This window comes from Camellia sinensis, chromosome 13 (assembly GCF_055761805.1).
Source record: "Camellia sinensis isolate YWXY chromosome 13, ASM5576180v1, whole genome shotgun sequence".
Taxonomy (NCBI): Eukaryota; Viridiplantae; Streptophyta; class Magnoliopsida; order Ericales; family Theaceae; genus Camellia; species Camellia sinensis.
This window is the reverse complement of record NC_138973.1, coordinates 26,818,096-26,841,079: the sequence shown is the minus strand read 5'-3', so window position 1 is coordinate 26,841,079 and position 22,984 is coordinate 26,818,096. Positions and strand designations below refer to the sequence as shown.

Here is a 22,984-nt window from a genome sequence, read left to right as displayed (position 1 = left end):
GGGAGACTTCTCCTGGAGGAAGCCCAAGCAACGTTGGAAATGGGGGAAATTTTGGGCGTGAAGTACAATATAAAGGAGGATGTTGTGCTAAACAAAATAATTGAGCTCGAGGTAAAGGATCAAGGTAGAATTGGAAGGGGAGCTTCAACTGGGTTATGAAGAATACCTGCTAGGGGGCTGTCGAGGTGTATGAATATGTTCTTATAAAGATATTATCGTAGAACATTAGAGGGCTGGGGAAAAAAGGGAAGCAAAGCAAGCTTAGGGAGCTCTTTTAGGAAAGAAATGTGGACATGGTGCTCCTCCAAGAAACAAAAAAATCTGAAATCTCTGAAGCAGAAATAAAATCCATGTGGATGAGAGACAAAGTAGAGTTTTTGGCTGTGGATTCTGAAGGTTCAGCTGGTGGTTTACTCTGTGTCTGGGATCCAGATGTTTTTCAAATTTCAGAAAGCTGCAGCAACAAGAGATTTTTTCTTCTATTAGGTACATTTTTTCATTCCTTTGAGTGTGTTATTTTAAACATTTATGCACCTAATGATGTAGGCTTAAGAGGAAAGCTATGGGAGTGTTTAGTAAAGCTAAAGGAGGAATTCTCTAAGCCTCGGTGCATGGGTGGGGACTTCAATGAAATAACAAACATTGGTGAAAGAAAAGGGTGTTCAAGAAGGGATAAGGGCATGAGGGAATTGACTGAGTTCATCAATAAATGCGAAGTATCTAATCTGCCTTTCCTAGGAAGAAAGTATACCTGGTGCAATTCATGTGAAGGTGAAAAGTGGAGTCGAATTGACAGAGTTTTAGTAGACCCGAAATGGTTAGAGTCTTTCAAGTTAAAATTATGGGGATTGCCAAGGTTGCTGTCTGATCACAGTCCTCTTTTACTAATGGAGGATGAAAGGGACTGGGGCCCTAAACCCTTCAGGGTCCAGAATGCATGGTTCCTACACAAAAACCTTCACTCTTTTTGGGAAAACAGCTGGAAAGAGGCCAGAATAGAAGGCTGGGCTGGGTTTATTTTGTTAAATAAATTGAAGACTTTGAAGGCAGGCCTAAAAAAATGGAATGTAGAGGTCTTTGGTAATGTAATCAGTAATCTAAAAGCAACTGAGAGTGAATTGCACAACTTTGAACTTGTTGTTGAGAATAGAGACCTTGATGAACCTGAAAAAACAAGAAGAATGGAGGTTAGAGGAGAAATGCGGAGGCTAAGCAAGATGGTGGAGAGACTATGACTTCAAAAGTCAAGATTAAATTGGGCTTTAAATGGAGATAAGAATAAAAGGTTCTTTCATGTTATGACTAAATGTAGACAAATAAGGAATGAAATCAATTCAATTACAGAGGGGGAGGTGATGTATGAAGACCCAGTCAAGTGAAGAAAAGAGTGTTTGAGTTCTTCGAAACTCATTTTTCTGAGGATTGGGTAGGGAGACCTGAATTATGAGGCTCATTCAAATCAATGCAAGGATGCTATGGGTTTGAAAGGCTGGAGGCAGAATTCTCAAAAGATGAAATTAAATCTGCAGTGATGGATTGTGATGGCAACAAAGCACCAGGGCCAGATGGTTTTAATATGGGGTGTTTTCAGAAATTCTGGTAGGTGATGAAGTGTGAAGTCATTAATTTTGTGAATGAGTTCCATAAGAATAGAAGGCTGGTAAAGGGTATAAACAGTTCCTTCATAACCCTGGTACCGAAAAAGGAGAATCCACAAGGGCTAGCAGATTATCGACCCATAAGCTTGGTGAGGTCAAGCTATAAGATCATAGCAAAGCTATTGGCTCACAGGTTAAAATTAGTGATGCCTCACATAATTAGTGAAACACAGTCAGCTTTTTTATCTGTAGGAACATTTTGGATGGGGTGTTAATTACTAATGAGGTCGTAGAGGTGTGGAAAAAAGCAAAGAAGAAGGGCATAATTATAAAGTTGGATTTTGAGAAGGCATACGACTCCATCAATTGGGGATTTTTGTTCTCTATGATCTCTAAGTTTGGGTTTGGTGCTAAATGGTCTAGCTGGGTGAAGGAGTGTGTAACCTCTGCTAGGGTCTCTGTGCTTGTCAATGGGTCTCAAACTGAAGAGTTCAGCCCACAAAGGGGGTTAAGGCAAGGTGATCCCTTGTCCCCTTTCTTGTTTAACATAGCTGCTGAAGGTTTGAATATTTTATTATCTAGAGCCCAGGATTTAGGAACGATCAAGGGTGTGAAAGTGGGCTCAAATAGGGTAGTCCTATCTCACCTCCAATTTGCAGATGATGCAATTTTATTCTGTGAAGCAGCTATAAAAGAGGTGAGCCATATGAAAAGAGTGTTGAGATGTTTTGAATTAATGTCAGGGTTAAGAATTAATTACCACAAAAGTGTTGTGTGTGGGGTGGGGGTTTCAGATGAAACAATGCTCAGTTGTGCTTCAGTGCTGAATTGTAAGTTGAAGTCACTGCCACTCACTTACCTTGGGCTACCCCTTGGGGCTAATCCTAAGAAGAAATCCACATAGAAACCTGTGCTGGATAAAGTCAGAGGTAGGCTGGCTGGGTGGAAAAGGAAGTTGCTGTCCTTCCCTGGAAGGTTGACTCTCGTTAAAGCTGGGACATCCTCACTACTAGTGTATTATCTGTCCCTGTTTAGATTACCTAAAGGGGTTGCTAAAGAGTTTGAGAGGCTTCAAGCTTCATTTCTGTGGGGTGGTTCAACTCTAAGGAGGAAGATTCACATGGCTCGCTATGAGGAACTATGTAAAAGTGTGGAGCAAGGAGAGCTAGGCATTAGGAAGGTGTGTGATGTTAATAAGTGTTTATTGTTAAAATGGTGGTGGAGGTTTGGTTGTGAATTTGGGACTCTGTGGAAGAAGATTATCTGCAGCAGATATAAATTAGAGGAGGGTAGCTGGCTTCCATCCCTTGTTGCTAGTAATAATTATTCAACTGTATGGAGAGGAATCACAACAATTGATGAGCAGTCCACCAGCTTACAACAGATTTATTTAAATAATTACCAGTTGAAGGTTAGTGATGGAAGAATAATTATTTTTTGGACTGATAAATGGTGTAATCACCTTTCCCTTAAAGATGAGTTCCCTGGTCTTTATAGGTTATCCCTAGAGAAAAGTGCTACATTGAAATATATTTATGACAGAAAAGATGCAGTAGTTGTGTGGAACCTAGCTTTCAGAATAGAGTTGTATGACTGGAGGAGGCTCAGTTGCAGAACCTCCTTAACCAATTAGCAGCAGGTCCTGTGCTATGGCCTGATCAGGTGGATAGGCCTGTGTGGTCAGCCTCTAATTTTGGTGAGTTTTCTGTAGCATCATTGTATAAGTTTGTGGTTGGTAACCTTGGTCCAACCCTCAGTGTTAGTAAGTTGGTGTGGTTAAAGTTTATTCCTCCCAAGGTGCAAGAGGATCAAGACAAAGGAGTTTCTACAAAGACTAGGGATCGTAACAGTGAATGGGTCTAATCTATGTAATCTGTGTGTGTTCTGTAAGAGTGAGTTGGAATCTGTGAATCATGTTTTAGTCTGCTGCCCTTTTGTGTGGAGTGTCTGGTCTCATATGTTGAATTGGTGGGGAACCCAAGGAGCATTACCAGGTGTTATGGATCAGTTATTGTTATGGTGGGTAGGTGGGAAGGTGAAAAAGAGGGAAAGGAAAATCTGGAGTGCTATCCCTTTAGCTGTATTGTGGTCAATTTGGAAGCTTAGAAATGAATGCATCTTTAGATTATCTACTCCAAGCAGGGCTGAAGTGTGTGAGTTTATTAAGACCAGGGTAGCCCTGCAGTTGAGGCCACATCTGAAGGACTTTAATTTCTCAATCACTGATTTTATCTTTAACTTCACTCAGATTCGGGTGTGCTTGGGTGGAACTGTGTAGCAGCAGAAGTGCAACAGAAGTTCTACAGCTGTGGGTTGCTGGTGTGTGTGTGTTAGTGTTGTGTGACCTGTATGCTGTGGTGTGATCTGTTGCTAGGGTGGGTGCTAGTGTCCTGGTTGTGTGTTAAGTCTTTGTGACCTCTCTGCCAAGTGTGAAATGCTACACTAATATGGTGAATGTCAAGGTCACTGCTGGTGTGAGTGTTAGTGTTGTGTGATCTATATGTATTTTGTTGCTGTGCCTTGTGTGTGCTAGTGCTGTGTGATCTGTATGATGTATTTTGGTTATGTGTTAAGTCTTGGTGGTTTCCATAAGGGCTTGGTCTACACTGGTCTCAATTTAATTTAGGCAGGGGAGGTGTCTCTAGCCCTATCATCTATCATCTGCTGCTATTTGCTTTCAGTGGTTGGGTATGGCTGTTACTGGAACTCAAGATTCAGTGGTTTGCTGTTGGTGTCTGTGAACTCAGGATTGAGTGGTAAGCCAAAAGGAAAAGCCAGATTCTGTAGAGTTGGCTGAAGAGGTGCAGGCATGCTAATGCTCTGCTGGTTGCTATGTTATCTGCTTGTGTCTGCTCTACTAATTGTGAAATGTTGCACTGATATGGTGAATGCTGGTAATTGTGAAATGCTGGTTGCTATGTTATCAATGGATCTGCTACTATCTGCTATCTGCTATCTGCTATCTTAGATGTTTGCAGTGGTTTTGAGTGGTATGCCAAGAGGAAAGCCAGATTCTGTAGAGTTGGCTGGTTGCTCTGTTGGTCTCTATTGTGTGTAGTAGCGGTGTTGGCATGCTACTGTGTGTAGTAGATTTAGTGGTTCAAAATTCATATCATCAACATTTCATTCAGTATATGTCAATGCTCTGCTAGTTGCTTTGTTGGTCTCTCACCAACTCTAGAGGTGCTTGCAAATGATAGGATGAGCTAGATGGTGCCAACCTCGTTAGGATGATCTAGCCCATTGTGATGTTCTGCACCTCCATTTATCTTTATTGATGTAATTCGCTTGCTCTATGTACTTGTTTATTCCATCAATAAAATTCTTCTTTGCTGATAAAAAAAAAACAACAGCTTACAATGCCTTAAGGCACCACAGGAACCCAACTCTGTCTAAATACATCCCTCAATAAATTTATCATAAAAAAAATCCCAGTAGAATCTTTCAAAATGGCATGCTAGCTCCATCATCATATCTAAATATTTAGCATAACAATCATTAAAACAATAAAGTTATGAATCCAAAATTCATATGTAGATTTTTTTTTTTTTAAACAATAATAATGTGTGGTTGATATTGGATGCTTGAATGCTAAGATTCATATCTAAATAAATTTAGGATAAATTATATTGATAGTCTTTATATTTTATTTTTTATATTATTTTGATTCTTTCACAATTTTGACTTTTAATTTTAAATTTTGTGTCAATTTGGTTCAATTAATAATATTATTAGTGTTTTTAAAAAAAATTATCACTAAATTACACTACAAGAATTAACACTTTTGGCAACAAAAAAATTGGTCGCTAAAAGTCTATTTTTGGTCGGCAAAAGTTATTCGCGCCCAATTTTTTTGGTCGCTACTTTGGTCGCCAATTGAGGGTCGGCAAAAGTAATTCGCGACCAAAATTTTGGTTGGTCGGCAAAAGTTGGATTTGCCGACTAAATTTTTGGTTGCTAATTATTTAATTACCGCGACTAATTTATTTTGTCGCTAAAACACTTTAGTCGCGAAAAGTCGCCTTTTGTCGGCCAAATTTCTTAGTCGCCAATTGACACATTTCACGACCAAAAAGTTTGGTCACCAATTGTGACATTCCGCGATCAAAAATTTTGGTCACCAATCGTGACATTCCGCGACCAAAAAGTTTGGTCACCAATTGTGACATTCCACGACCAAAAAAGGTTTTGGTCGCCATTTGTTACTTTTCGCGACCAAAACTTTTGGTCGGCAAAAGTGAGTTTCCACGACCAAGAACTGTTTTGGTCAGCAATAGATGTATTTTTTGCGACCAAAACTCTTGGTCGGCAATTGTCATTTTTTGTGAAAAAATTATTTATTTGTTGCAACTAATAAATTGGTCGCCAAAGCAGGAAAACAATACACCTGTAATTCCTAATAATTCATTCAATCCATAATAAACCTATAATGTTAAAGCATCATTCAAATTAACTGAATCATTAACATTCAATCATAATGCATAATTCATTAACATTCGACACAATACAACTATTCTAAGTTTTCATTCACAAGTCACATCCATCTAGCATAACAATTTGAAACATAACTATTTGTTATCCATGCGCAGCTATCAACAAATAAAACTACTAATATTTGCTATAAACAAGTAAGGTGCTTAGTAGCTGCTTTAGCATCCTTTATGTTCCTAATGCACTCCACTGCCTCCTGATTTGTCATTACCTGATACCAAAAGTCCAGTCTGTTCAGAGCATACATTACAGGGAAAAAGTGAAATACACACACAAAAAAAATAGGTGCCAATAGAAACCAAACATGGAATGGGACACAAAACTCTGTGTTCCTAGCATGACTGATATGATACAGATCAATTACAGCACCAAATTTCACAAGCAGCAATAGCTAGAAAATGTTTAATATCAGTTGAATCAGCACAGACAGTGAACTGATATGTACCAATGATAACAAATGATTTAGTAAGAGAATTTTAAAATTTGTAGACAAAGTAGAAATGTATATATATATATATATATATATATATATATATATATATATATAATCACAATCTACAATATAAACAGAGTAATTAACACCAAATGACCCCTAATACAGTGATGACGATAGTTTTTACCTTATCCGCTAGTTGAAAGCTCATGATTGCATGATATGAACTCATCAACTTAAAAAGGGCAGCTAGTGTTGTCAATAAACATTGCCTAAACTTGGATTCAGGTATTTGATGGCATAGATCACTGTAGGTAAGTCTGGAACTGGAAAATATTTAAAAACTAAATCAGAACTAGCATGGTTTATGCTAAAACCAAACAATGTATGCAGAGACATAAAAGTAATACCTACTACTTTGCATATTGGAAGGTTTCAGATCCTGCCAAATTTAAATAGTATCTCAGTGAGAATGTCGTTCAATGAAAAAGTGTCTGCGTGTGTGTGTGTGTGTGTCATTCAACCATTATTTAATTATCCACTCCATCAAGGGCTATATGCTCACATAATTAAATAATTCATATATTCCGCTTCTACCATTTCCATTTACGGTGATCATCACTTGTAGATGACTCAAGGTTATAATTTTGCATGTAATACAGTGGCATCAAAATGATAAACATAATGATATACTTGGTTCTATTGATCTTAAGGAAATGTAACACACAAACCACGCCTAGGCCAAAGAAGTCCAAACCCACAAACTATCTCCAAAAGGGCCTGACTCACGAAAGAGTGATGGAGACTTATTGGCTCACTAGGGTGGGACAACTACTGGATGTGGGCCAAATACACTTTTCTGTCCTTTGATCTTAAAGAAGTATAAAAGAAACAGAGAGAAACCATATCGGAACAAAAATAAGTCCAAACTCATGCACTACCTCCAGAAGGGCATAACACTAAGATGACTGGAGAGTTATAAGACCCACTAAAGTGAGACAACTATGCGATGAGGGACGGGATACAGTTTTCTTTCTTTTGTTCTTAAGGAAATCTACAGACTGACAAACTACACCTGGCCCAAAGAAGTCCAAACCAACACACAAACACAATGATATGCAAGTATTGTTTCTTTTCACTTTGTTTATCTCCAGCTGCTTCAGTAATGAATTCAATTGATAATAGAATGCAGCAGCATACCTCCTGCAAAATATTTTTCAAGACAGAATGGGTTACTGAGAGAACCTCCTGCATAAAGAAGCTTTGTATCTTTTCAGCAAGACCAGAAACATCCCCAATCAACGCATAAGCATCAACCACCTATAAAGCATTGAAACACTCGTATCAAGAAAAAAATGAAAACAACAAGAATGCTGAACAACAAATGCATTACAATCTAAGAAGCACGAACACACCAACACATCAATTTACAAAAAATGCAAGACACGACACATGACGGACACGCACTAAATATATGGTTTTATATATTTATTATATGTCATATATAAGAATATTTCATTCAAAGATAATAAAAATTGTAACACAACACTATATTCTAAAGTTTAAAGGAAGAGGATTAATATGTATAAATTGTTACTTTCTTTTTTCTTTTTACCATTGTATTGGCTAAGTTACTTGTACTGTGTTTCGTGTGTGTGTGTGTAAGCAATGGACATGTGTGTCCCCCATGCATCAGAAGTGTGTCTTGGTCTAAAACTAATAAAAAAATAATAATATAACACATTTGACTATATGCCCAACACATGTCAGGAAGTGTCCGATGAGCATTGGTTTGGACATGGACATGCACTTTGGAAGTGTCCATGTTGGTAACAAGTCCATTGAAAAAACCAACCACGTAATGAATGCATAAAAAGATGTCAGAGAGAGCAGAACACATCAAACATTGCAACAATGATTAATCCCCAATCAATAATTACTATAAGAAAAGAATTGTAACAATTATTTAATAATATCCAGTTTTGACTATTGACAAATGATATCTAGTACTGAATATTGATATGAACAATAAAATATTCCAAAAAAAAATAAAACCAAAAGAATTTTAACCTAGAATGATTGAAGCAGAAATTGCATTCCTGATGCAAAATCCAAAAAATCAAAAATAAAAAGACCAACATGTGGGAAACAGAGTATAAAAGCAAAGAAAGAATTGAGAATTGTAACCAATTTCCCCAAGAAATAAAATTTACAAGACCAAGCATCTTCTGGTTGATATAAAGTATACGGATCATTATACAGGCCGAGAAGTTGAACATCTCAATAACAATACCAGATGATGCAGTTAAATCACCATACATGTTCCAAAGTACATTTCCTTATATTACAAAGAAAACCAGGTATGAATTTATAAATAAAAATAATAATTATTGACCTAATTAGGTCAACAATTGATCCAAACCTAGAGCCCGCTTGAGCGCTGATCGAGCAAGGCAATTTGGAGCTTTTTGGAAAATAAAAACGTGCTCAAGCTCGAGCTGGAATCAAGCCCACTTCATGTGGGACCTTCTGGAGTTGAAACTCCAAGAATCCACCTAACCAACTCACTTGGGTTGTTATACATGCCAATACAAAAGTTGTACATAGTTTCTAAGAATCCCATACTTCTTTTAAGAATTAGAAGATCCACAACCTCCATATTTAAATTGCAAATGAAAATCTCATTCCACAAGTAATTTAGTTTAATCTTTCTACACCTATATCAATCTTTAAAATGGAGAGTAAATTAAAAATTTGGAAAAAAAGTTGCAGAGAGTTGTAGAATTCTAAAGAAACAATGTAAAATTTTAGGTGAGAGAATATAGCATGACAATTCCATGACTATAATGATGGATTTTGTTCTAGCAAACGTGGGTGTTTTGCAATGTTTAAGGTGGTATGGATTGAAGCAAATAAGATCGTTAGCTATAAGACACCATTTTGGTTTCCTAAAATAAATTATTGGCAAAGTCCATGGATGTAGTGAGTGGTGATGGGTGGTGCATGGTGGTAGAAGACAACAATGGTAATTGTTGTGGTGATGGTTATAGTGTGATCACTTGCTAAAGATGGTTTTGTTATTTGGTTGTTTTTGTTTCGGCCATGTGGCATGGGTGTCATGTTGGATGGTTGGGTTTGATGAAGAGCGGAAAAGAGAGAGAGAGAGAGAGAGAGAGAGAGAGAGAGAGAGAGTTGAAAGATTAGGCGACAATGGTCTTGTGAGGCTATGGTCGTGAAGTGTGGGTGGCAGTGTTTTGCACTTATCATCATTCATGGGGATGATAATGGTGCGTTTGGGTAAAGGGAGATGACAGCATGGAATCACCGAGTTTACTCAAGAAGTGAATCAGTAATTTAGGAATTTATTATGCGAAAAAGTCATTTTAGATAGAAAGGATAATATAATAAATTCATTACTTTTGTTAGAGTTGTTTTTGATAGGGTGGATCAATGTAATTTTGTCAAAACATAGGGGTGTGACATAATCATATTAAACATCAAGAAAGGTTCGTGTAATTCACTCTTTATTTTATCAGTCATAGTCTTGGTTCCTTAAAGATGAAATTTTAATATTCACAGGTCATGTTTTCTAAGTTGTCCTAAATACCTATTCAAGACAATAAAAATATTTTCAATTTTGAAACCAAACCCTTTTCATTCCCTCTTCCAACCACACGACCAAATAAAATAAAACTTGTAATCCAGCCTCCAAGTAATGTGATGTAATAAGATTTAGTTGTCTATTAGAATGGTCAGTTGTGCATGAGCTAACCATAAGTGCTTAGTTGGGTCTTTAGTCTACAAGTAGGCGGTTTAGGCTCATTATAATCAGTTTGTGACATTTTGAGATTGTATCTATTGAGCTAAGTGCTTTTTATCCCTAATTTCAGCATTTTCTCTCTTATGGAATCCAATTCCTAAATTGGTTTCATCATTATGTCTCTACCTATAAGGGGTCTGTTTAGTATAGCTTCTCGTAAGTTGAAAGCTAATCATCATAACGAAGAAACTAAAAGCATCCTTCTCTCAACTTTTCAATAATCAATTTTTTCAGCTTATTTAATGTATTTTTGCCATATAAAATGTAAGTAGCTACACCGAATACTTTGGCACAAATTCTTATAATAAATAAAAATTATAAGTAGCCCCAATAAATGGCCTCAACTTTATATCCGTTCTTATAAAAAAAATAAAAAGCCATTTATATTCTTTTCATCACATTACACCTCATTTCATTTACGTCTGTTTCGCTTTTCTAATAGCTGCTCCCTCAAGTCTACATGTTCAAAGAAGTTACATGCAACTATGTGCTAATTGAGAAAATTAATTGTGGTAATTTTTTTTGAAATACCTCAAGACATAGTGATGCAGGTAATACTAACACATGAGTTGCCACACATATTTTTACTAAGCACACCACTCTTATCATAACTGTAACAAAAGTGTACCCAAACGACCTAATCTGCTGATGAATTTCGAGGAGTAGGTAAAGAACCCAATTTCCAATCCAACCAATAAAATTCAGTCAAACCCCAAATCAACACTAGTCAAGGTAAAAAATAAAACAATAAATAAAAAGATAATTTTAATTAGATGCATAATTCCCTCTAAGTTCACCAGCTCAATTTAGTCTATTAATCGATATGCAAAATAGAAACCCAAGTCAACACTGATGATGTTGATCAAAATTCAACACTAGCTGTAAGTTCATTAACTCAATTTGGGTACCCAAAAAACTACATTACTGAAGAAACCCATGTAGCAAAATACAAACCCACATAAATATGTATGTAAAATAAGCATAATGAGGGATTAATTACCTAGGGACGATCGGAAGTGGAAGGAAGGAGGCCGAGAGATCGGGCAGAGCGAACTGAGCTAAGAAGCTTCTCTCCGACCTTGAAGAAATCCATGCCGCCCCCTTGGAAGAAGAGCAACGAAGTGAAGAACAAAACCCTAGTTCCCTCGAAACCCCCGTCGCTCAAAGCGAAGAACCTCCTTTGCTAATAGATTTTAGATGTGGCCTTGGTGGCAAATGAGGTAGTATATATATAGAGAGAGGGAGGGGGAGAAACAGGGGTAAAAGGGAAAAGAGGGCTGATGGTGGTTGTTCATGGTGGAGAAGGAATATACTCACGAAATGACTTCTGAGGAGTCCATTAGCAAAGGAGGTGAGAACAATAATTAATTCCATTAGCAAAGGAGGTTAGAATTCAAAACAAGATTGAAAGAAATCTAAATCGAAATCTAAATCTAAATCTAATTCAAAATTAGCTACACATATATTTGTATGTATAGAGATATAGAGAGATATATATATATAGAGAGAGAGAGAGAGAGACAGAGGTTACCATTGTTGCACTTTGATTTGTAATGATGCGCGACAGTGGAAGATCGAGGGTGAACGACGGTGGAAGACCGACAGTGACTGTGAACGGCGAATCAACGATGGTGAGTCTGAGAGAGAGACAGAGAGAGCAAGAAACTGAACTTGTTTGGGTCTATCTACATATTGATAGAAAATAAATTAGGCGGTAATGTAAGAGTGTATTCCCACCAAAAAATGAATCTGTGTTTTTTAAATTGTTTAACTTTATTGCCGACAAAATGTTTTTTGGTCACTAAAAATAAGTATTTTGCCGACCACATTTTTGGTTGGCAAAGATCAAAAATAAAAAAAATTCATTAATATTTGGCGACGAAAATATTAGTCGCAGAAAAGGTATCTTCGACGACAAATCTTTTTAGTCGCCAAATCTCAATCAACGGCGACTAAAATATTAGTTGCTAAATGTATTAATTTGGCGACTGATTTTTTTGGTTGTTGAAAATAAGTTTTTGGCGACCAAATTTTTGGTTGCCAAAGAAAAAAATAATTTTTGTCGACCAAAAGACCATATTAGTCGCAAAAAAAGTACCTTCACCGACAAATATTTTTAGTCGCCAAATCTCAATCAATGGCGGCTAAAATATTAGTCACTAAAAGTACTAATTTGGCGACTAATTTTTTTTGGTTGCTGAAAATAAGTTTTTGGCGACCAAATTTTTGGTCGCCAAAAAAAATGTGACCTTCCGCGACCAAATTTGTAGTTAGTCGGCAAAAGCATACCACTTTCTGCGACCAACTCATTTTTTGGTCGCCAAAATATAACCTTCTGCGACCAATAATATTTGGTCGCCAAAAATATAGATCAATCGCGACTAATTAATATTTGGTCGCCAAATGTCATTTTTTTGCGATCAAAATTTTTTTAGTCGGCAAAAGTGGTTGGCAAATGTGTGAATTCTTGTAGTGTTAGTTGAGATTAACTCACTAAATTGTGTAAGTTTATAATTTTTACTTTTAAGAATATGACACATGATACTTATGTGTATATTTTTCATAAAAAAATGCTAAGTATTGTAATCAATTGGATCAAATTGATATAAAATCAAAAATTTAAAGTTAAAATCGAACTAATTGAAATAATTGAGAGTCTTAAATGACACAATGACCAAAATAAAAGAATTATCATTTTAATTGATTCATAAATCTAAATCACACATTATTTTTTATAGGTATTTTTCTGTACACATCAAAACAATTTTCTTGGAAAAAAAAAAAAAATCTAGTTACAGAAAAGTTATAAAAAAAAAAAAAAAAAGGAAACTTCCAACCAAGAAAGTTCAAAAGTTCGAACACAACCTATAAAATCACGTCCCGTATTTCTCTCACCCCATCATATATCCCTTCCCAAATCTCATAAAATTCTCTCTCTCTCTCCACCCACCCACCCACCCACCCACCACCCCCCCCCCCCCCCCACCCACCACCCCCAACCCCCCCCCCCCAAGTTACTGTCTTTCTCTTTTCAGCAAACCTCGGAAAAATTTCAAGCAAACCCTAAAAATGAGCAACACCATCAATCACAACCCCAACACCAACACCAACACCAGCACAAATATTAACGACACTCCTACAAATACCAGCACAAGGGTTGGACCAGGAGGCTCCACCACTGGCTCACAAGCTTGCGCCGCGTGCAAGTACCAGCGAAGAAAATGCGCACCCAATTGCCCTCTTGCTCCCTACTTCCCTGCACACCTACACAAACAGTTTCTCAACGCTCACAAGCTCTTTGGAGTTGGCAACATCATGAAAGTTCTCAAACATATTCAACCTTGGGATCAAGAAACCGCCGTGAAGTCAATCATAGCTCACTCCAATCTACGTGCCATCGACCCTGTTGGCGGCTGTTATAGGAGAATTTGTCAATTACAAAAACATATTGAACAATATGAGGCCGAACTCGAGCTTGTTCATCAACATCTTAACATGTGTCGCGCAGCGCAAGAACAAGAAAACCCTAATGTTGATTCTTTGAGTGGTTATGATGCAACGTGTAATCAAATGATGGGTTCTCATCGAAGATCTGATTGTGATCGACGCATTGAAGACGATGAGTTGGTGTTTTTTGATGAAGATTGTTATAATATGTTAGGGTTTGATGTGGCGAGACAATGTGCAATTAAGGTGGATGTGGAAGCTTCGTGTTCGTCGATGGGGGTGAACGGTAAGCAAGTTTTTGTCAATGAATCGGAAGCTATCAAACCACTTCTTGGAATTTTTGATGAAAAACAGCCTATTGTTCCATTTGAGTCCAAAGAATCAATTGAATACAGGTTTGTATTTTTTTTTTGCCACTGTTATTCAATATTTTCTTCTTTTTTTTTTAATAATTGATGATGAGCTTGAAACAAAAGATCCAAAGGGCAAGCATGGTAGAGGATTTTCTTGAGATTTTGTTAAATTATTGAATATAATTAAACCAATATTGGTGTGACTATAAACATCATAATTTTTTGGAAAAAAAAATAGAATGCGAAATAAGTTGAATAACTGATTTACTTCGAGTTTGAAAAATTTTGGGGTAAACTTTATTGCGCTAGGATTTGGACTTTGTCACACGGTGACAATATGAATTATTTCGTTAATGCTAATTTTGACTAAAAATTGTTGTTCTATGAACTATTTGAGAGAGCTTTTATTTCAATATTTCAGTTTAACTTCTATATTTGCTTAACATCCTTCTTTCTCTTTGCCACCTCCACAATCTATTCCCATTAATTCTATTTTTATTGACTTGCTCTCCCTTCTTCTCTACCTCCAAATTTTCATCCTATAATTACTTGATCAAAATCTTTCCTCTATTTCTTTTCCTTCTTTTTGTCTTACTAAACAAAAGTCTTTTACTGAGGCTCTCAAATCCCAAGCCTGGTTTGCTGCGATGATGGAGGAGTTTCAGGCTCTTTGAAAGTAGAGTACTTGGACCTTCGTTCCACTGCCTTCTCATAAATAGGCTATTGGGTTCAAGTGGGGTTTCGTCTAAAAAGAAATTTTGAGGCTATTATAGCCAGACATAAAGCTAGATTAGTGGCCAAGGAGTGTCTTGAAGAAGAAGGTATTCATTACCATGATACGTTTAGTCCAGTGACAAAGCAACCCATCATTCGGATCTTTTGGTGTTTGGCCCTTCATATTAACTAGGCTATTAGGCATTGGACATCTTCAATTAGTGATTTTCTCCATGGCATTTTGGAAGAAAAGGTCTACTCAACCATAGGGTTTCACAAATTCATTGCATTCCCAATTTGTTTGTATGATTAACAAAGCTCTATATGGCCTTAATCAAGTCCGTCAACCTTGATTTTCTGCTTTCTCCTCTTTTCTTCTCAATTGGTTTCACCAATAGTCACTGTGAGTCCTTCACTTTCTGTTCAGAAGACTTCTTCTACAATGATAATTCTTCTCATTTATTTTGATCACACCCTTATCACCAGGAATGATTCAGCTCATATTGCCTGATTGATTTCTCACATGCACTCCGTGTTCTCAATAAAGGAGTTATAGGGACATTTACTATTTTTTGGGCATTTCAGTAGAGTCCTCTGATTTTGGTTATTTTTGGTCCCAACAAAAGTATGCCATTGGAATGATAGTTGGTGTGTATCCAATAGCCATTTTACCACCCTAAGCATGAATTGTGATTTTATAACTGGCTATTGTTAATTATCCCAAGTGTCAAAGCCAATTGATTACTTGTTTGCATGAGCCCATCTATCTTGCTAGCATACATGTCATGTGTGTTAATGATATACAAAGTGACAATAATGTTCCAAATAATAATTTCTTATGGGCCATTTTTTAATATAAGTTTGTCTTGCAGGGAGCTGAAAGAAGAAGTCGACTCATCAGTCCAACTGAAGCAAGAACATGATCTAAAGGGTAATGCTTATCTATTTTCACTCACCAATTCTAATGATTGATTTACTGCTAGAATATGAATTTTTCTTTTTCTTTTTTCATTTTTTTTTTTTTTTTTTTTTTTTTTTTTGTGGAAAAAGAAAACACCGCTTCTCTTGTTTCCCTTTCCTATTGTAATGATTGAATTAGTGGAAGAAGATTTTCTCACAGGAAGACCATACGTCATTTCTTGAATTTTAAGAGTTTTTTTTCCCCACTTCCAACATAGATTTACACCAGAATAATACTAGAGGTCTCAAAAGTTTTACCGAAATTTTTACCAAATGTCTTACATAGGTGTGAGACTCATACTATGTGACTCATGTGATTTTCATATAGATCCCACACTTACGTAAGACATTTGGTAAAAATTTTAGTAAAATTTTTGAGATGTCTAGTATTTTTGTTTACACAATAAACAATGCAGTAGGTGAAAGAAAATGTTAAAATCCATACATAGCAACCCTCTTTCTCATATTACTATTCATTTCTTCCTTCTTCTTTTTTTCCTTATTTTTTTTTTTCTTCTGTAACTTTCTTTGTGAATTGTTGTTCAGATTCTAGAATAGAAAAGAAAATAACCTAGATGATGCAATTCTTTTTCTACACTACTCATTTTGTATTGAACAGGATGTTTCATTTTGAATTTAGCAATTAGTTTCTTACAAGTTCCTCGTGATAAAGGAGTGTGGTTGCCTCGCCAATGTTGTTTCAAGACAATTTTTTTTCTTTCCCCATTGTAGTGCAATCAAAATTCAAATTTGCCAGAGAGATTGTTTACTTTTCTTGTTCTTGTTCTTTTTTTTCTTTTTCCTTTTTTTAAATGATGATTGCTTTAATTATCTCATGAGTGTGCAAGTTGGTCTTCTCTAGCTCATACGGCATGAATTGTTATGAGTTGAATGGTGATCAGAAGTGTTTCGAAATGTTTTCATAAACATATTTTGTTAGTGCTTGATTCAGGACAATATTAAACATTTGTACAGATGCTTCACTTGCATTCCATTGATTTACAATTAATTTCTCTGTTTCACATTTATCTGATATTCCCCTCTATTTTATTGACCCAAAAAAGAAAAAAAAAAATTATCACTAACCAAAAAAAATTCACAGAAAATTAAATAAAAGGCAGTCTTGGAGTATATTGCACTCAGTGGGCCAACAAAGAGTTTCTAGTGCAAGCTATCTATGAAGCAAAAATTCATTAGGGAATTCATTTTTACACAAGCTTGAAGATTGGTTGGGCAAAAATATTGCTGGTTCATGAATTTTTTTGTTAGAACCTGTATGCACACTTAGCCTATATTTCATGGGGTGTATTTTATAGAGGCCAAACAAGGATTGCCACAATAAAGATTTCATGGACCAATGGCAAGACTAGTGTGCAATATAGAACACAAAAGCTATTACTTGGCAAAAATGGCCAACCCTTGTAGGACCCCATGCCAGCCCATTGACACCCAACCCCACCTCTTAAAAGAAAAACTGGCTCCTCTTAAATATATGGCTATCTGACATCATGTAAGAATGCACAATTCTTGTGACATTGTGGCCCTTCTTTTGTTTCTATTCCCTCTCTCTCTCCCTCCCTCTTCCTCTCCCTCTCCCTCTCCCTCTCCCTCTCCCTCTCCCTCTCCCTCTCCTTCTGGTCCCTCAGTTTTTCTGGTGTTGTCATGGCCTTGAACTGCTTTGCATCCACCATATCAATAGTGTTATGTATCAACACTGTATTGGTAGCAACTTAGCAAGTATGAGTAATGGCATATATTAAACTAATATAGTATTGACATATAAGATAATAAATAAATTATGATGAAAAAAAATGGTTATTATAACATTGAAATTTTAAACATAATATGTAACTTATTTATATATATGCACTAGAAGTCAAAAACTCGTCACTATAGTTTATAATTGTAGCTTATAATTTTTACATCATTCTATGACTTTTATATGAAAAATTTATTTGCATAACATTTAGCTATCAGAAATGGTAAGTGACAGAAAATAAAGATTACTTTGTTTTCAACAACATGGTGTACTACAGCTAGTCGTCTATGTAAATCATCTTACCTGCTTGATTTATTGTGGAAATTTAAAACCTACCCCCATTTAAAATCATCCTATCTCCACCACCCCCACCCACCTTTCTTATAACCATATGCAACTGGGCCCTCCACATACCAATCCATGTAATTTATGGTGTTGATGGGTATCGCCATTTTTATTTTTTTATTCATTAAAATCATAGTTTACATAATTGGGTAGATTTCAAAGAGTAAAAACTAACAATTTTTTCTTGCTTACATATGTAGTAGTTCAATTATTCTCATCATATTTTTCTAATGATTCTCATTTTAATTACTAAAATTTCATTACAAAATGTCATATCTGTAAGTAAGTAAAATTAGAGATAATTATTAATTTGTATAACAACTTCTAATTTCATGTGCGCATATATTAGGGGTGGGCGCAGGTCGATCACGGAACCCCCAATCAGCCATTTGTCCGCCAGATTGGCAAATTGAAGAAAATCAATCCGCATCCGTCTCACAATCCAACGGATGTGGATTGAGCAGATTGATGGATTAACGGATTAATGCGAATCGGTTTGGCGGTTTCAAATTTTATAAAATTTGAATATAATTCAACTTGTGCACTTCCTAAAAAAATATATATTACAGTCAATCACTGCATGCCTCATCCAAAGAAAGAAAGTTTGAAACCTTAGGGCATGTTTGATTGGGAGGATTAGAGCATGGGATTGGGATTATTAATCCGTAGGCCCAATTATCCTATATTTGTTTTAACATTTTGGTTTAGGATTATTAATCCAATGGATATTAATCCAATTGGATAGTGAATACCATACTAATTTAATAGGATTATTAATACTCACTATTAGTCTTGTGAATCAAACATGACCTTAGAATATTAAAATTACTGCATGTCTCATCCACATATTATAATCACAGCATGCCTCATCCATATAAAGTATTACAATTTGTGCTTCTTAAAATACAAAAAAAAAAAATTCAAACTACCAAAACCATGAACAGAGCAGTAGAAGAAATTGTATGCCTCTGTATTATTATATTTATATCTGTTTTTTAAAACAAAAATCAATCAGCATATATCATCTTTTTTATTTATTATTTTGAGAGTTAGATTTTAAAATAAAAAAATATAGATAAATAATACATTTATTTTCAATTCAAAAAATATATTCAAATTGAAATTTTTTTTTATCAGAATATTTTAAACTCTTTTTTAATTGAAAATACAAACAAAATATCTAAACAAATTGAAAATACAAAGTTTTATAAATTATTAGATATGTTTACGGTTTGGCGGTTCGATTGCGGCTAAAGGAATCTCAAATTCGTCATCCGTCCAAAACTACAGGGATTGGAAAAAAATCAATCTGTAACCGTCAGCTCGTCATCACGCATCTGTCCAAAATACGGCGAATCGGTTCGGGTCGGTCGTTTAGTTGGATCGGTATATCCGCTATTTACCTTAGCATATACCACTTTACTTAAAAAATAAATAAATAAAAAATAAAATAAATAAATAAAAAAGACCACCCATAAGACCGATTATGAAGGTCTGAGGTTTCTTCTTGATCAAGAAGGCAATTCTTAACTCACATATGAAGAGTTGAGAGTTTTGCTTTCGTCAAAAATAAGAATTAAGGGGTTGTTTGGAATAATTTAAATAAATATACTTTTTGATTTTTTATAATAAAAAAAAATATGTCAAAAAATAAAGAGATGATGTGATAAAAAAAAATAAAAATTATTTAGAGAATGTCAAACTACTCCTAAGTGATACTGACAATACTTCTTTAACCGTTGCGCTTAGAAGTGATACTGACAATACTTCTTTAATCGTTGCGCTTAGAAGTAAGTCAGATATATAAATTGTATTTTAAGAAAAAAAAAGAAAACCAATCTAATTTATTAGTCTGACCCATCATGATTAATTTTGAAATCAAATTTAATAATTACTGAATAATAGTCGGAGTACAGTGGTGGTTTGACTCGGTACACAGAGCACTTCCCATGTGACCTTAACTAATTCAGAGGTTGGGAAATTAAGCTTGTTAGTGATTCAGGGTTTAAATTGATGTTTTTACAAATTGCTCATTTAACCATGTGTTGTATATGCACTCCAATTACAGAACAAGAAAACACAAAAAAAAAAAAAAATTTATTTCACACACAATTCATAGTCAAGAAACATCAAATATGCTCATCGACAACAATATGTCCGACAAAATCAACTCTAAGTTATATATCTAACTACTACATATGTATTAATGTGAACTCTCACTGGCTGGTATCAACTACTAGTGAAGTTGGGAGTACTTTCTGACAGAGAAGAAGGAGAAGAATCTGAGTACACACCACAACCACCACCACCACCACCACCACCACCTTTTTTCATGATATCTTCAATCATCTTCTCCACCACACCCATCTTCGGTCGATCTCTCTCTGACTCAGCCAAGCAAAGCAGAGCCACTTCCAAGAGCGCCACCATCTCTGCCTCCATCTCTCTGTACCTCAACAGCTCAAAATCAAGCACTTCCCACAGCCCCTTCTCACGCATTGTCCCTCGAACCCATTTCGCCACATCTCCTCCTCCACTAATTGATGTCGCTATTTTTCCTGTCAAAATCTCCAACAACACTACTCCAAAGCTATAAACATCGCATTTCTGAGAAAATTTGTTGCCATAGTTGTTGTCGATGATTGGTGTTGGGAAGAGCTGGTGTAGGCCTATGTCGGAGATACAAGCGTTGCCAAATTGGTCGACAATGATGTTTGATGTGGTGAGGTGTCCATTGAAGAACTTGGACCTCTTGTTATTGTTGTTGTGGTTGTGTGAATGGAGATAAGCAAGGCCTTGGGCTGAACCAGAGGCCAGTTTCAACCTCGTAGTCCACTCTAATGGTGTCCTTCCGGGTCCTCGATTTCCTACATCAATTTCAAATTGTATCACATAATGTTGATTTTGAAACAAATTAAAAAAATTAAAGGATCAAATGTACTAATTTTTTTGTTTAGAAATAGAGGGATAACTGCCCACAGTTGAGGGGTAAAGTATAATTTGTCCTAAATTTTTTTTGTATACAATTCATATTTGTACAGAATTACCCAAAAATAATTATTTTAACATATCATATCATGTTGTGATAAAGTTTTTAAAACCAACAATATAATGATAGTTACATTTATTTACTAAAATTTATTTATCATGTGATGTTTTATTAATTTATATATCTAACCATTCATCTTAATTATTAATGTAGCGATGATACACTATATAATAAATAATATATAAAATTATTAATTTGGGACACGACAAGAAAAATAAAGACATAAAATTTTAGTGCACTACTTATTTTGTTAAATTTTTGTGCATTATCGATTAATGATTATTACTAAAGAAAATATTTTCCAAGTAGATAGTGTATTCATTTTGCATGATTCACACTTCACACTACATTAAACTTTTTTTGAAAAATTGATTGTACTTGTAGTATGTTAGTGTTCTACAACAATTCATATGAAAATGAAATGGGAAGAGAAGAACAAACCATGCAATAGAGAGTGTAGGCTTCCATTAGGTAGAAAATCATAGACCAAAAGCAACTCCTCCTTGGAATAATAGTATGCTCTAAGGCTCACAACGTTAGGGTGGTGTCTCAAACCACCAATCTCCTTCAAAAACCCATCAACCTCCTTCCTCTTCCTCCTCTCTCTCCTTCTCACCCTCTTCACCACCACCACATCACCACCGTCCATCACAACCTTGTAAGTGGTCCCCACACTCCCTTTTCCCAACATCTCAGCTGATGCTTTCAATAACTCATCCACCTTACCAAAACCCTTACACCCCTCAAAACACACCATCATCATCTCTTCACTCTCTCTCACTACACCACCACCTCTTCTCACTACACCCTCATCACTCTTTTTTACTTCTCTTTTTCTATAACCCCTCTTATAACAGCAGCACGTGACTGTCACGAGCGTAGCCATTACTGCAACTACATCGACACTGATAATCATCAGCACCACCCGATTGCTTAAACCCTTTTTTCTCTCCCCTGAAGCCCCAGTTTCCACAGAATCACTCCTGGCCGTCTGATTAAACCTGATTGTGGGTTTCGGGCAATCGGACGGTAGTGGTTTGCCGCAGAGGTTCTTGTTGCCGGCGAACGAAGTCGCCGGAAAATTGGAGAGCGAAATTGGGATTTTGCCGGAGAGGCGGTTACCGGAGACGTTGAGGTCTGTAATTGAGATCGAAGATAGGTCGCTGGAGTTGAGGGTTCCGGTGAAGGAGTTGAATTCGAGTTTGAGGGTGAGTAGGTGGGGAAGCTGAGTCAACTCGGTGATCGGGATTACGCCGGAGAATTGGTTGTGGGAGAGGTCGAGGCGGCGGAGGCGGCGGAGGTGGGAGATTCCGTATGGGAATTTTCCGGCGAGGAGGTTGTGGGAGAGGTAAAGGTGCTTGAGTTGGGGCCAAGAGGAGAGGTTTTGGGGGGCGGAGGAGAGGCGGTTGTGGTGGAGGCTGAGGAGGCGGAGGTGGGTGAGGAGAGTGAGGGGTTGGATTGACCCAGTGAGGTTGAGATCGTTGAGGACGAGTTTGGTGACTCGGTGAGTCGAGGGGTCGCAAGTGATACCCAGCCATGAACATGGGTCATCAGAGGAGGCGGTGGACCAGGAGGAGAGAGAATTTGATGGGTCTGAAGAGGATTTGAAATCTAGCAAAGTGGTGAAGTCTGGGTTCATAATGCTAGAGTTAGAGCGAGAAAGAGACAGGAGACAGAAAGTGATGAGTGTGGAGAAGAGAGAAAACTGTTTCGGCTTCACTGACATTTTCTCGCTCGGTTTTTCCTTCTCGGTTGTTTGGGGAAAAAAAAAATGGAACACGACTGGTGTATTTATATATATGTACAGACTGTGATATGGTGAAATGAGTTGTAATGCTTACTGTGGGGATGATGTGTTGTTTTGATAGCGTGGAAACATCTCGAGCGTTCATCTTATTTGGTGTTTTACTTTGGCGACGTGGCAACATTTTATTTGTTAAGGGTTGAACACTGGTCCTGTAATGCAGTGGTATAATATACACCAATTAATATATCCAATAATGAACAAATTAATA

The 22,984-nt window shown here is 36.4% G+C and overlaps 3 protein-coding genes across 3 annotated transcripts; 2 read left to right on the top strand and 1 right to left on the bottom strand.

The window, feature by feature from the left end:
- The first annotated feature begins 293 nt into the window (after positions 1-293).
- Positions 294-4,656, top strand: LOC114319229 (uncharacterized). The gene is made up of 8 exons (XM_082900359.1): positions 294-1,187; positions 1,604-1,791; positions 1,851-2,295; positions 2,503-3,009; positions 3,198-3,447; positions 3,847-3,917; positions 4,225-4,354; positions 4,577-4,656. The coding sequence occupies exons 1-8, from the start codon at positions 294-296 to the stop codon at positions 4,654-4,656; spliced, it is 2,565 nt and encodes an 854-aa protein (XP_082756485.1).
- An 8,709-nt stretch (positions 4,657-13,365) lies between these two features.
- LOC114319205 (LOB domain-containing protein 22) lies at positions 13,366-16,805 on the top strand. Its single transcript, XM_028266212.2, has 2 exons — positions 13,366-14,184; positions 15,729-16,805. The coding sequence occupies exons 1-2, from the start codon at positions 13,412-13,414 to the stop codon at positions 15,826-15,828; spliced, it is 873 nt and encodes a 290-aa protein (XP_028122013.2). The 5' UTR covers positions 13,366-13,411; the 3' UTR covers positions 15,829-16,805.
- Positions 16,806-19,917: 3,112 nt separating this feature from the next.
- Positions 19,918-22,747, bottom strand: LOC114319213 (putative leucine-rich repeat receptor-like protein kinase At1g68400). Its single transcript, XM_028266221.2, has 2 exons — positions 21,411-22,747; positions 19,918-20,787 (listed from the first exon to the last, which is right to left on the bottom strand). Exons 1-2 carry the CDS (start codon positions 22,693-22,695, stop codon positions 20,150-20,152), a joined length of 1,923 nt encoding a protein of 640 aa, XP_028122022.2. The 5' UTR covers positions 22,696-22,747; the 3' UTR covers positions 19,918-20,149.
- Positions 22,748-22,984: the final 237 nt, after the last annotated feature.